Genomic DNA, 15,807 nt, shown 5'->3' on the forward strand with positions numbered 1-15,807 from the left:
TGAGTTAACAGCCAGGAAGCAGATCTCCTGTGTACGCAGCACAGGCTCAGTTAGTGACATTTGCCACTCCAGCCTTTAAGTGATTAAACTAACATGATGCAATTACAGGGCAGAAGCAACTGCAAAACAGCTCCTCTGTCAATCCTCAGCTCTGCCTCGTGCATCTTCAAACACCAAGCAGAGATCACCACATGGACTGCTCCCGTCTCCCAGTCCGACAAACAACACAACAAACAGCTTTTGGTCTCTCTGGCACATTCCTGGGAGCCATAAGTGCCATGGGTGGCTCTGACAAGCAAAACAAAGCTAAGCAGGGCTGCAGAAACCTTCCTGTGATGCAACGGGCTGCACGTCCCAGAGCTCGAGGCTGAAACAGCTCTGTACAGGCTGCTTAGGCTGCAGGCTGGGCCTAGTCCAGTACAATTCACTTGGAAGATGTCAGGCTTAGTCACAATTAAACTGCACCCTGCTGTCCTGTTAGCGCTGTTGTCACTTACTGTGCCACTAATTGCAAGCCATGTGCTACATGCCAGGCACTCCACTCACCCCGAAGGTCCACTGCTGCGAGCCGCCGGAGCCGTGGCACTTCATGAGACGCGGGGGCTCAGCCGAGCGAGTCTCCGAAACGTCCAAGCACAGCAGGTTGTTTAAAATCAGCTCATGATCTTCGTTGTAAACCCAGACCTGAAACAGAAGACAAAGCTGGTTAGCCCCACGTTTCAGGACAGGTACCCTGCATCTTTTGGTGAGCTACAGAGGAGATGCTTTGGCACCTGGATGTGAGAGTGGTGCCTTGCAACCATCGCTGCCTCTTCACTGCCTTCTTCCCAGCAACTGAAACAACTGCAGTGCTCTGTGGCCCTCACCTCACACAGTGTCATCCTGCACAGAGGCACTAAAAGGACCACTTGTGATAACAGAATCGCAAGCGTGTAGTACTAGGATGTCCTGAGTTCTGCCCAGGAGCACAGGAGGAGCAAGCTGATGAGTTTGTGGGTGTGGATTAAGGGGCAGGCCAGCATGGGTGACAGTGGTAGGTGTCTATTACAGATGTCCTGACCAGGATTTCAGCAGAGCCAACTCTGGCCTTTTCAAGCAATGTCTCCTTCTGTGGAGACATTCAAATCCTGCCTGGATGCATTCCTGTGTGACCCACTTTAGGTCATCATACTCTGGCGGCAGGGTTTGACTAGGTGATCTTTCCAGGTACCTTCCAGCCCCTAACACTCTGTGATTCTGCTCTATAATCAGTGGGTTTAAAATTAAGCAGCCCCTCTATGTTCCTCCTGTCCAGGCAGCGAGAACAGAAAAGGCAACAGGCAAGCAGCGGATCCATCTCTGAACAGATGACCAGCCAGTCTCTGAGCCAAGTCATCAAGCCAGGCAGTAAATTTCCTTACACAAAGACAATCATGAAGGAGGGTGGATTGCCTCAGCAGCAAGTAGGGAGCCAGAGGGGGATGCTGGGTGATAGCAGATGGCCCAAGAGCCATAGGGAAGTAGCTTGGCAGACATAAAAGGCCAAAAGGCATCTCCTATCTTCTGCAAAATTGCTGCATTTGGCCACAAATACATAGGAATATATTTAACATTGTGCCCTGGGGTCAGCTTGTAGATGCTGAATGCTCAGAAATCAAAATCAGCTGTGCAGATCTTGGTGCCAGGTAGGCTATGCTAGTCTCCACTCTGGTCCAAAGGTCCTAAACCTTGCAGCTGGTGGCCTGATGCTCAGAAATCTTTACTGACATCCAGGTGCTATCAAAACGTTCCATACTGCTCTCGAGGGAGTAAGAAATCAGTGTCACCCTGCCCATAACAGACAGATTTATGGCATCACTGCTCCCCAGCCACACTGCCTTTGTTAGCTGTGCCATGCTCAGAGGGAAACCAGCACTCTCACATCCCACCCACTTTGTTTTAGCTAAGCAAACAGGAAAACCTGTTGATCTGTACCTCTAGACCCTACACAATACCCTAGCAGCTCACAGGGTGGTGGGAACTAATTCAGTCCCTCTCTGGGGTCCACCTGTATAAAGCAAGAATGCATCCATACATCTTGACAGCTTCAACTGCATTGGGGTTCCTGGATTTACATGACATTGCAGGGGTTTCTCTGTGATCACACCAAAAACCATCTAACAAGAAACAAGGACACACTTCAACTCAGCTGGTCCTCTCCTACTTTAGCAGAAGGAGGTACTTGCATTGTTGCCAGTCAGTGCCTTCAGGCCTGCAAACACCTGGACCAAGATCAGAGAGGTGGAGGACAGGATTTTCTGACCTCTGCCAGAAAGCAAAGCAAAGAAGGTACTTTTGTGTGTGCACTTCAAAAGACCCTGGGTTACACAGGGGAATGGAAAAGGAAAGGTATATGAAAACTGTACCTGCAGTGCAGGGAAGGTACTGAGACCATCTGGCTAAACATTAAACCACTGCTACTCTGAATGCACAGCAGGGCCCCACACTCACACAGCACCTGACAGCACCTCCCAACCCCTTGGATGCTAAGTAGGTGACAGCACAGCTGGCCAGGTCCCTTGCTCTGCTGCCATTCCCAGATGTGACCCCAGGGTGGTATGTACAAGGAGCATCCTTACTCATCTGCATCACTTGTCAGCACCAACTCCCTTCCCTCTGACTTCTAACCCTGTGAATGAGAGGCAACTGAGTCCCTCATAATTGCACCATAAGTACCTGTGGCTACAGGCAGACAGGGTTCTTCTGGCACATTCTTCTTCCAGCCTTGTTCCAATGTCATACAGCTCTGTGTTGCAGTAAACATGCCCACTCTGACTTGTTTTTTTTCCCCACTAAATTTGTTCTACACTCTGAGCATGAAACTAACACATCAAATTCCAGGCAAGAAAAGTCAGGCAAATTAAACAAATTCTACTTCTTTTTTTCCTCTTATGAAACTAAACCCAGCCTTCTGAAGGGAGCTGTGATACAGGACACTGCTCAGTTGGCCAGTGCAGCTGAGAAGCACACAGCTCATTCGTCATCACAGTGACTGTTATAGCACAGAGAAGGTCTCCTTTGAGGAGGTGCAGGTATTTCATCAAAATTTGCCCTAGCCTCAGGCATTCTGTGCCTTCTAACATCTTTTTTCCCCTCTAAATTTTGTCATGAGAAATAAAGCCTGGCAAGATTAAAGAGGAGGAGAGAATGGAGAAATACCAGGACTTGCCAGAGGGGTATATTATAGAAAGGTGAATAATGATGGAGCCAAACCCAAACAACAGATGAAACTGGCAAGAACTGAGAGAGCAGACTGCAGTGACACTGGGAGCAGACCTTTAATCAAAAGCTGAGTAATGGCAAAGAACACTAAACAGTGGTTAAATCCAGTGTGGCACTTCTCCAGAAAGGCATATACAGGATGGTCAATGTTAATTGAAAGCTAAATAATGAGTCTGGTGTAGAAAACAAAGGTAAGAGTAAAAAAGACCCAAAGCTGGAACACAGATTACAGTATCAGCATGAACTTGCAGGCTATTAATAGATTGAAGCCAAGGAGAGCAAAGCCACCCCACGAGGGCTTTTTGTTATGTAACTGCAAACCTTTGGGTACTCCAAAGTTTAATAACTACTTTGCTGCTGAAGGCTGGAAGGATGATGCTTAACTCATGTTGTCAGGAGCAACAGCCCAGGATAGGAAGGAAACATCTCCTGTCAACCAGCACAGTATCAGAAGTCTATAATCAATAAGTGCCTGACTAAGATTGATACCTCAGTTCTGAGTGATGACTTCTTTTACCCTCCTACACATTTTCTACCAAAAAAAGTGCCTTTATAGAAATTAATTTGATTAAAAAGGCAGCAGAAGAGGTATTGGATATTTTCATTCAGCACCTGCTTCTTAACACTCAGGAGAGCATCACTGTAAGGTTTTTGGGTTCTAATGATGGAGCTGTGCCCAGCTCCCACCACAGAGGTGAGCAGGGCCTTTAATTGTTGCTGCTGCCCAGAGACTCATGCTAATGACTGATCTGCCCCATAGCTCTGAGGAAAATCACTGACTATGTTCACTGGAGTCAGAGTGTACAATTAGAATATACTGAATTGTTTCCATTTTGAAATAAGACTTCAATGGCAGACACTATGGAAACTGATCAAGTTTGGGGTTAAAGAAATCTATTCTGTTGAATTCTATAGGACTGGCCTCTTCCCAGCAGCTCCTTTCCCCCTGCTTCTCAACACAAGCAACAGGATAAGAGGGAAGGTGCGAGGACCCCTTCAGTCTTGGGGCACAGTAGCCATTCAGCTGCTGACTGATCCTTCTGGGGTCCCAGATGTCCCCAGAGCACACAGGAATCTTCTCTCAAGCAAAGCATTTCGGATTTGGTAGTGCTCAGATGCTGCTCAGAATCACCATTTCCACCTCTAGCTACAGAGGCAAAGAGATCCTTCTGCTCATGCTTAGCCACCCAGAATGCAGAAGCTGGATCAACTTTCCCATAGTGGAACTGGGACTCACAGCTCTGGGATAAGTGTTCTCACTGCTAAAGCAGTGCCAGCACTCTTCTGGTCACCTACAGACAGCATAGACAGATGCTGTCTGATTCCCTTCTGAGGGCAACCGAGAGCCCCATATGCCAACCAGATCCACCCCACAGGGAAGTCTGCTGCCTCCCTAGGACATGGGACAGAGATGTTAGTAGTAAACTCCCCAGCCTGGTACACCCCTGTGATTATTATCCATCCCCAGAGAACAACAATTCACCTGTAGTCAAATAATTCTCTGAATTCCTTAGAAGTGCTTCTATTTCATGATAACAACAAATCATTCATGCACCCCAAATGACAGCTACTCCAGCAGCAGAGGACTAGCTGTACAGCACACAAAGAACAGCAGGCCAGGAAAAGGAAGCCTTAAATCCCAGTATGAGGAACTGACTAAAAGAGCTTCTACCAATTTCTCAAGTGTCAGTCAGTGGATTATGAACCTTGAGCCACTTAAGGAGTCTTCAGCCACATACACATTCATGCCATCAAAATAGGAGATTATAATATCCAAGGCTCAGCATTAGTAGGTGCAGAGCAGTAAGATCCACAGTCTCCTTTGCCAGCCTTGTGTTTTGAATGGTTCTCTGAAATCAGCCTGCTTGCTGATGAGGTGCCAGCAGGAGAACACATTAGCAACTTGTAAGAGGTGAGGCACTGTCCAATGTAATTAGGAGTATCCTACCTGGTTTTGGTCATTGTAGTCACATTCCCGAACCACTACCAGGCCTCCTTTCTGACTCGGGTGGCCCTGGGCAACCAGGCATTTGTTGGTTTGGAGGTGATACAACTATGAAAGGAAACCAGTTTGACGGGCAGTTAGCAACAAATATCAAACAGCAAAGGAAGCACAGGATAATGCAGTACACAGTCTGTTTGGTAATGCACTACCCAGTCTGAATCCAGAGAACTAGACTCAGGTCAGAGCCTGTCCCCAGATGCAGGACTGTAAGCATCTATCATCAAACACAGGAGTTCTCAGCAAGCTAGCAATCTCCTGGTCTGGGCAATGATGACAACCTAAAAGTCACCCAAGAGGTTTTCTGTATAGTCTGAAGATTAGGTTGTCCTATTCCAACAGTCAACAGTCATTCAGATCTCGATGTAATCCCCACAGAGTTAATGAGCACGACAAAATACCTCTATTCTAGCTTTAAATTATATGCATGCCCTCCACCAGCAGAAGGTTTGCTTTCAGCTCAGTGGTTTTTTGCCCCCCTGATGTGGTGGGGATCAGGCTGCTCAAGCAGCAGTCATTGCCTGCACATCACCAACCACATCACACAGACAAGGGTGCAGAAGACAAAGGCAGTTACTGTACCGATGGCCACAGCTCTGCTATTTCCTTGCTCGCAGCAAAGAGCCTCACTCTCTACAAAGAGCATGGGAGTGCATTTGACTGTCACTGGGTGTGTTTGTGGGGGAGATAGCAGGGCCTATCTGGCATCCACATTAAAAATCATTATTTCCAATCTGGAGCTGAATGTCAAGGAAAAAAAAAAAAAGCATTTGCTGTCCAGAACTCAAGGCCAAGCTGATTAATTAGCTAGCTGCATTTTATTATGAAGACATACATAGTTGTCTTGGCATTTGCATTGATTCTACAGATTTTTTAGAAACCAGAAGATACTTCCAGTAATTAAAATGAAAGAACTGCTCCATGACATGAGAGCAAAAATTAGAGAGTGCAAACACCAAATAATGTTCTTTAGTAAGCCCTGTTTCTGGAAATAGCTGTCCCAAGGCACATCAGCTGCCTCCTCAAGTGCACCATGGCTCTCCTGTTCCCTGCACGCAGCTGAAACAAATTACACAAAAACCTTCTAAGTAACGTTTCCTCAGGCCCCAGAGACTGCTATGAGAGATCTCATTTTCATCATTACTCACTCAACAGAAGGCTTTCAAAGCATCCAGCTCCATCAGTTTCATACGATTTCTGCCCTTGTTTTTATTGGCCACGCCGATCAGCGTTTGATAACGCTGTCACAATTTGTGATCCTTGCGGCTCTTCCCAGCTGTCAAACCAGCACTCAGCTCTGCTCCAATTAGTTTTTGGGAATAAGCTGGGATTTGGAGTGATTCATACCGAATCCTAAAGAGTCTGGCATGCACTGGTGACATTGGCTGATCGTTCTGTTCCTTGTAGGCATCTGGAAATGGTTTATACAACCACCAGAGCCAAAGCTGACTCTCCCACACAATGCTGGGTATAATTCTTGAACCTCAGAGAAGCAAGCCAAAGAATTGCTTTTTTCCAAGTCTTGCCTCTCCCTTCTTTAAAGGTTCACAAAGTTGGGGCTTTCTGCTAGAAAAATTTCCCTTTCAGCATTGCTGAGGGATTCAGAGCTCTCAAATAGTCTCCTCCATAGCAGCAATCCCTTAGTTAAACTTCTGACTGAAAGCAGAAAGCTGTTGAATGCAACAAAACAACAACAGAAGTGTCTGATGAGAGGAATAATAGCATTTAACCTTAGGAGAGTCAGCCCATCATAGCTGTATTAGTCAGGGACAAACTAGGTGTGTTTGCCATAACAACTTTACAGCTTGGCTGGGATATTATTGTAGAATTACTGCACAGATTGTGGATTCCCAGATAGCTGCTTCCAAGCAGCAAAAAAATCTAATGGTATCAACAAGTTCTGCATCAACTCAGGTCCTTCAACCTGAATCTGCTAGCAGAAAGAAAACCACCAAAAACCTGTCAACAGCTACTGCAGCCTGTCTTATCTTGTGGAATGGGCTCCATTGCTATTTAATGCTTCCAGTTAATGTGCTAGAAGATAATCTGATAACCATAATTTATGTATGCCTGAAAGAGGAATTCAAAAGCCTTCTCTTTCATAGAGAAGACCTTGAGAAAGTTGCCTTGGGTTTGAAGTTATCCACTATTTTTGGAAGTGTAAAAAAGCACACATCAGATGAATCTGTCACTGGAGAGAATGGCTGCAGCTGCATGCTAGCCCATATACAGAGGTGTCAGAGCTAAGGCATGAATTTATTCATGATTCCCTTCATGAATACCTGCAAGAATTTCTCTCTTTCTCTCTTCATTTCTTCTTTGAAGATTACAAAAAAAAGGGGGTGAGGGTGGAGAAAAACTCATTTGTAGTTCATTATCTAACAGTCAAGACCAGAAAAGCCATCATCAGTCTCAGATGCAAATGTTCATCTTTGCAGAAAGTCACCCAGTAAAAGCAATGAGTTTGGAAACTAATTACATTGTACTCTTATCATAAACCAACAGAGCATGAATATTTGAGGCTGTATTTCTCTCTACCCAAATCCATCGTTCAGCACCAACAGCCATCAAAGAGCCTCCTAGAAACATCCAGACTCCATAACTCAGAGTTTTGAGCTAAAAACCCTCACGGAATAGTACCTGGAGACTACCTGAAATATAGATCAGAGTGAAACTGGTTCACCTGGCTCTGAAGACACAAATTCTGTTAGTTTTCAAGACAGCTCACTGCAAAATTAACCTCTATGCTCTGTGGAAGCAAATGTTTCAGAAATCATTTCAAACCAATAATTCCACATTTTAAAGGCAGTTTCTCTTACCCTTCCACGCTGGATTATTCTGGGTCGTTTCTGTGCTCTATTAATAAACACTGGCTGCGGAGCTTTGGCATTGGGCCCAGATATTTGCATCTCAGGATAGATGTTATCTAAATACCACTTAAAGGACTTGCAGTTCAATCTTTTTCTGAGTTCCACACGGTCAGTAATGTTTCCATAGTTCCTCATTCTCAGCTCGGGTCTCAAAGCAAAATACTGCTCCTGTGTGTAAGAGAAACGGGTTGGGGAATAAAGGCAGAAGAATTTCACATTAGCAATTTCCAACATTTTCCAGTCTGCAGAACTCCAACAGTTTCATTTCACTTTTCCAGTGCTTTCAACCATTATCTTTGAAACTGGCATTAGGAAATTCCAGTGTTCAAATTGCCACAGGAGATGAAATTTACTTCCCTTACTCAGAGCTACTTTTTCTAAGCTGCTTTTTTTGAAGACACTTCTCAGGCATGAATTTGCCAACCTTTTTTAGATGCATATTTTAAGATGAATCAAATCAACCCTACACTTCATTGGTAATAAAGGGATGCTACAGTCACTAAGTCAGAAAGAAATGTGTATGTTGTCATCATCCTCATTGGTGAAGGTCTCTTTAAATTACTTTGATTGTTCAGCTGAACCCCACCACAGTGAAAACAATGAAGTGTATTTTGTGTTCCACAGGTTCCAGCCTTCTAACTACACAAGTCACCAGGGCAAAAAAAGATTCCTTATCACATTAGACCTATAAATGGCACTCTTTCATGATGTTCAGTGGGTCCACCCATTTATTCACATGATGAATTACAGCTGTCACCTGGGCCTTCTCTGAACCTGAGTTTTTCCTGCCTCATCTCCAGAAAGGCTTCCACAATGCTACTTAGTCATTTTCTAATTTATGATTATCCTTGGAATTGTACCTGATTAGGCAAGGACAGATTCAGATTCCAGCTCAATCCTATGTGCTGTTCAACTTTAATGCAGAGACAATGAGGAAAACCAGGAATTCGTGAATGTACAATGTGGCATGAACACTGTTACCAAAAGCAGAAGAAAAATCCCCTTGCTGAGTCTTTCATGCCAGCTAGATTTACAGAGCTCACAGGAAAGGCATTGTATTTGCACATGAAGTTGTTTACCAGACACTATTTAGAAATCAGTTTGAGGGCACTGAGTTATGGTATTTTCCTGGATTAATCTCTAGTAGACATCTGGAATTTATTTACCATAATGTGGTTATGCAGAAATTGCAGGGACCAGAGGAGCTGGCCACACAACAAATCCTGACAGTTTTCAATTACCCACTGCCATTCCTCATATTCAGATGACAGACACAACCATCTCAAGAAAAATTACACATCTGTGCTTGACCTTTGAGCATTTGGAGGCACTTGATGTATCACTGTTATTTTAACAGTAGAGGCAGGGGAAGCATTAGGTACATTGGGCTGTTGGACAGTGCTGAGGAAGTGTGGAGACAGACTGGACATCACTATCAGAAAATCAGAAACTAGCCTGCTTTGAAAAGAGAAGCTGCTATTCTAATTGCTTAAAGTCTTAGTAGCCTACCTTTTCTGCATTCTTCATTTCCATTTTATACTTGAACTTTTTACATGTTGCTTTTGACAGTTATGAAAATGTTGCTATTTTCCCTTCCCTTATGCAATTTCAATTATTAAATACTGATATTTGCTCTTTGCTGCAAAACAGGTCCTTTAAGTCTTATCTTTGTACTATTCATGATACAATTACTTCAGTAAATTATACTGGCCCCCAAATACTTGCATTACACTTATAAAAACAGAATTATTTCCAGGCTTGCCTTTCATATATAAATCTGTCATCATGACAGTCTCTGGCAGCTATCAGAGAATTAGATTGGAAACAGCTGGAAACATCCAGGACAAATCTGTGATAAGAGACTGCTAGAATCAGCAGTTTATATCTTTGTTGGACAAAGCACTATTAGGTGGAAATTATAACAAAGAATCAATTCTGAGCTTCAGAGAAAGTCATCATTAATCACAAAGGAACTGTGTCCAGACACCAATAAAAGGGAAAGTGATAGATCAAATCTACCAATGCATTACGGAGATGGAGATAAAAATTAATGACCCCTAATAGGTTCCTCAAACTGAACATCAAGATAAAGGATGGGGTTTGAAATGTAAACCTCTAAAGAATATGAAGTTAATAAAATATGTCTTGCATAGAAATTGTAGGGACCACAGGAGCTGGCCACACAGCAAATCCTCGAGTTTTGCAAGGCAAGATGTCCTCAAGCACCACAGAGAGTTGGGCTTCACAAAAACCTCATCTCCATTCAAAAGCAGCAGTACCAAGATCTGAAGACAAAGAAGGAATAGGCTTGGCCTTGAATCCACAAGTCTGTCCTGACTGATCTTCCAGGGCAAAACAGACTAAGAATCAGACTGCTAATTAGAATAAACAAACAAACAATCCCAAAGCAGGAAACTCCTTGTCTCACTAACATGGAAACCACCTGCAGGGATACAGCCGTATTTGGCCGTCATGTAATACTGATTCTGACACAAAGCAATGCAGAGCTCACAAGAACTCATTCATTACCTTTTGTTTCATTAAAAAGGCATAAAACCAATCTACTGCAAGAATTAGAATTAACAGGGATGAGACCCGAGCACTCAAAAGCCAAATTCCTAAACTCTGTAGGGTTGTCATTCATATAAAAATTAACATTAGGGATTCAGACTACAAAAGGAAGACCTCATCACAGGTGCTAACAGCCCCCACTGTGATACAGTCCTTTGACAAGCAGGCAACCTTATTTCACAACCTAGAATTGTCTCTTACCTTGTATTCATCCATCCACACATGTGCCAGTCTGAGAGAGTTATGAGCCATGGTGTCCTGTCCCCCTGGTGAGCCGTAGGGACGTCTTTTACGGAAAATGTGTCCCACCCTGGAGCAGGGGATGATCAGAAGCCTGCCACCACACATCCAGATCTGTCCAGATCAAAGCAGAAGATACCTCATGGGATGCACACTGACACTGCCTCCTCCCCTTCAAGAGATGCTTAGGCAGGTTTATATACTATGAAGGGATTAGGTGTCAGCAATGCTGTCCTACGTGTCATGCTTTCTGAGAAATCAAATTATTAGATCTACAGGTTAGGACAGGCTGGTTCTGTCATATCACACTTGCCACATAACAAGTCATGGCTTTCCTGCAACAAATAGTAAATCTTCTAAAATTTTATGCTCTAATGACCTATTAGAAAACACAGAAATGTATGTGCTGGAATTCAGCTTGCAGACTAACATATCTGAACTTATTTATCTACATGAGATTTACAGGTCCACACTTCCATGACAGATAATGAAATGCAGTCAACATCAAGGGAGCCTGGAGAGCCTATCACCTAAGAACAAGAACCTATTTTACACAGCTGTTTCTGTTAAGTCTATGGACATTCAGAAATACTGTTCACATTCAGATGCTACATTTAGGTAGCCCTTTGTGGGGCTAACACGTTGTCCTACCTCAGAAAAATCTTCTCACCTTAGCAATTTATAATCAAGTCACTTTTAAATCAGGCAAGACAAAGACTACATATCTTAACAGCTCTCCCCCAGGAAGATGGGGCTTCTAGACACTATGAAGCTCTCTCAACAGACTCACATTTTAAAAAGCCCCTTTTTCAAAACTTTATTACACAGTAACAACAATTTCCTCAGACTCTACACACTTCTGCTCAGGTATTTAATACCTGCATTACATACTGAAGACTTGATGCATCTTAAAGCCACCAAAGCTTATTAAATGCCAGTTGCTTTTCTGACCTCCAATCTTGATTTCTCTAATGATCCAACTTGACAGATTTCTCTAAAGTTTAGTGGAGTGTGTGTTTGGTTTGGGAGTTTTGTTGTGTTGGGTTTTTGTTTGTCAGTTTTGTTTTGTGGTATTTTGGGGGGGTTTGTTTGGGGGGTTTGTTTATATATTTTACCATTCATTTCACTTTTTAGCCCCTTTTTCAGATTTGTCACGATGAGGCTATTGTTTTCCAGCAGACACAAGAAGCTGTTTTTCTTTCAGTGAAGTGACAGGAAACATGAAGTAAAATATAGGCAGCCCAATTAAGTATTACTTTCAAACCTCCTGACTACAATTTTCTCATCAGTTTTCTGACCAAGCTGACTCCTCTGCATAACTCTTCATTCAGCTACAATAAAAATTTAGATTTACAGGCCTTCAAAAAGGAAGCTGTGTCTGAAAAGCCCCACACCTATCTAAGGAAACATAATAAGCTTATTCAATATCAATGCTGCTGAGCATCACACATCCTTTGAATCAACTTGTGAAATCACTAGGCTTGGTTTACAAACTCGTTTCAGAAATTTGCATGATTCTTCTAATGTTGCTCTATAGTTGTTAGGAAATGCTCCACCAAACAAAGAAAAGCCACAAACATTTAACTGCAGAGCCCAAAGTTCTCTTTATTCTTCCCAGTAAACTTAACTTGAAGATTACTTGAAAGGCAGTCACTGTGCACTGAAGGCATCCTTCCTGGGACCCAAAGTGGCAATTTCTACGTGCAAATAGCTAAGGAAATGGTACACAGGGAAGAGGAGCAGCCAGACACTGAGGTTTGTGCTCCAAGGTACACAAGAGCTAGATTACCCGAAAAGATATTTCCAGATTTTCTCCTCCCCAGATGTCCATGCCGCTATCATACTGCCCAAGCTCATTGAAGTACTCGCGGTCCATGGCAAACAGCCCTCCAGCCATGGTCGGTGACCTAAAAAAGGAACGTTGAAACAAGTTCACTTGATTTAAGAAAAACAACAAACCAAAGCAGCAACTTCAGCCTAGCCTGCTGTCTTACATCTGCTCTTTTCAGTCTTGAGTATTTTAAATCTGAAAAACACAACTGAAATGCCACAGACACTAGATGTTATTAGATCACTCTCGCAGTCTCGTTCTCAAGAGCAGATCTCTAAGTGCCGTTTGTGATCTTTCATTAATCCAATCCCTATAAGCTGCATATATCTTGAGGAAAAGAGATAGGACAGGGAAAGAGGAAAGAAGTGGCTGTCTCTCTACTAACCAAATCAAACCAAAAAAGTGAAAACTTCTGCAGGTTTGGAGCCCATTAAGTTTGCTGCAGTGAACCTTAAGAGCTGCTTTTAATTCAATCTTTACCAGAAGCTATTTCCACTAGTGACAAAGGTTAGGCCGCACCTCGAGTACTGTGTCCAGTTCTGGGTCCCTCAGTTTAGGAAGGATGTTGACTTGCTGGAACGTGTCCAGAGAAGAGCAACAAAGTTGGTGTAGGGTTTGGAAGCCCTACGAGGAGAGGCTGAGGGAGCTGGGGTTGCTTAGCCTGGAGGAGACTCAGGGGTGACCTTATTACTCTCTACAACTACCTGAAGGGAGGTGCAGACAGACGGATGTTGGTCTCTTCTCCCAGGCAAGCAGTACCAGAACAAGAGGACACAGTCTCAGGCTGCGCCAGGGGAGGTTCAGGCTAGATGTGAGGAAAAAGTTCTATACAGAAAGAGTGATTGCACATTGGAATGGGCTGCCTGGGGAGGTGGTGGAGTCGCCATCACTGGAGGTTTTCAGAAGAAGACTTGATGGGGTGCTTGGTGCCGTGGGTTAGTTGTTTGGGTGGTGTTGGATTGGTTGATGGGTTGGACGCGATGATCTTGAAGGTCTCTTCCAACCTGGTTTATTCTATGTATTCTATTCTATGTATTCTAAAGGTGTACACTTGCACACAGCAACCTATTCTTACCTCTCTTACAGGGGCAAATTACACAGACAAGGCTTGACTGAACTGCAGAAAGAACAGTATCTACACTATGCATTACTTCCCCATACTACATTAGATCAAGGAACAAGGTCCAAATTTAAATTATGCAAGTCAAAAGGCTGCTAGAAGAAATGCTACTCTGCCTCACAGATAAGATTTAAATGCCAGGAGCAGCATTCTCTCATTATTGATGCAATCATCAGTTTCCTGATAAGTTGTTTACAGTCTGTAAACCTGCACAGTTGTTCTCCTTGGCATTTTCCATTTTTCCTCCTCGCCTGGCTGTTACTTGAGTGGTGCTCCATTGTGTAAAAAAAATATCTGTCTATGGTTCCCAGTGTAGAGTCTTTTAGCCTGAATTACTACTGTATCACAAAGTTGTAACAAATGGATGCTCCAGAAGTGGACAAGAATGAAAAAAGAGCACATGATGATAATTAATACAATGGGCTGGAAACAGACTTTTTCTCATCCTTGTTAAATCAAAACCTGTGATGAAACCAAGCCTAAGTCTGGATTTGCTTCCTTGTTCTCACAGAATTTGCTACTACAGTTTTTGTCACTTTAAAAACTGGTTTGAAAGGTTTTTCTCATTTTTTTCCATCCCCACCACCAAAATATTTTATTATGAAGGTCTCTAAAATGTAAGACTTTCCATTTGATGGAGAGCCATTTTCAAAGGTAGCAACCAAGCTTCTCTTTCCAAAGCAAGCAGAGGAAGAGTCGCTTCCATACTCAGAAAACCCAATCTTTTTCGATGATTAGACTCCTCCTATAAAGTTCTCTGCCTTTTCCATGGGAATTATTCCTAAAAATGAGTTGAACAAATGCAACAGTGTTGAACACAGCAAGAACCAACCTTGAGGCGTTCCCTAGAGCAACTCTGAGCACAGCTCTTAACAGAACAAAGATTGTAAGATTTTTCTACGCTGGTTCCTCACTCGGATTTTCCCCTTCTGCCCTTTCCCTTCCAGCTTCAGGAATTGCCACAAAGACACTTTACCAACAGGGCAGTCAAACTGTTAAACAACTTCAGAACTTTCCTGGCTTCTCAAACCAAATCCTATGATGGATAGATGTGGAAAGACTAACTGCAGAGCTGTGGAATGACATTGTGCTGAAGCTGCTTGAATCAGTCTGAAACGCTCTTTATTTTCAGTCCAAGAAAAGAAAACTGACTAGATGAGGCCACCCCATTTCTGATTCACTCTGCAAACCATACAAAAGTACCACATTATCTGCAGGGCATCAGTTTGTACAAAAAGGTAAAATTCTTGCACCTTCATTTACCATCATTTTCTACATATGCCAGCAATATGCAGAATTAGATAATGGTTGGACTTGGTGATCTGAAAGGACTTTTCCAAGCAATGTGATACTATGATTTTCTATGATAAACCTAAGTTCTACACTGAGATGGGTATCTGCAGCCAGCAAAAGCACCATCAGCTTCTTGCCATTGTTCTACCAGCACTGACCCTTCTCATGAAGGGATTCACACTGGGACAGCTTCTCATGTCTGAAGCACATGTGTCTGCTACTGAAAACAAAAGTGTCTACTGACATAATTGTGTAACAGTTACACATGGAGTAGGAACCAGACATTGGCAGTTCTGTACAGGTGAGACAGCCACTGATGGTTAACAAATTATGGAAGGGAACTTTGAAGTCCTGATGTTAAGGTTTACCAATGCTTTTGCTTCAGAATGACTCTCAAAAGACTGCAAAAACAATACAGACAGGCTTCCAACAGACAGTTTTAGGCATCTGCCACATTGTGCATAGAGACAGGCATATTTAAAAGATGCTTTCCACCTCCCTGTGTATTAATTTAGGAATTTTTATGACAAAATAGTTGGTTGAAAAAAACCATAAATGAAATCTAATGCAAAAAAGTTATGCTGACATAGCAAATTAACACAGGCTCTCATGTTCTCTCCCATCAACTAGGAAGCCACCT

At 43.1% G+C, this 15,807-nt stretch overlaps 1 protein-coding gene across 5 annotated transcripts in view; it reads right to left on the reverse strand.

Moving 5' to 3' along the window:
• The window catches only part of GALNT11 (polypeptide N-acetylgalactosaminyltransferase 11), a 43,795-nt gene that overhangs the window by 2,618 nt on the left and 25,370 nt on the right, over positions 1–15,807 (reverse strand). For all 5 annotated transcript variants that reach the window (XM_054171358.1, XM_054171360.1, XM_054171357.1 and 2 more), the window contains 5 exons: positions 12,713–12,830; positions 10,885–11,037; positions 8,062–8,280; positions 5,189–5,293; positions 547–684 (listed from right to left, as the gene is read on the reverse strand). In XM_054171358.1, the coding sequence (XP_054027333.1) occupies positions 547–684; positions 5,189–5,293; positions 8,062–8,280; positions 10,885–11,037; positions 12,713–12,830 (733 nt within the window). The remainder of the gene's footprint in view (positions 1–546; positions 685–5,188; positions 5,294–8,061; positions 8,281–10,884; positions 11,038–12,712; positions 12,831–15,807) is intronic.

This window comes from Dryobates pubescens, chromosome 21, assembly GCF_014839835.1.
Source record: "Dryobates pubescens isolate bDryPub1 chromosome 21, bDryPub1.pri, whole genome shotgun sequence".
NCBI classification, from domain to species: domain Eukaryota; kingdom Metazoa; phylum Chordata; class Aves; order Piciformes; family Picidae; genus Dryobates; species Dryobates pubescens.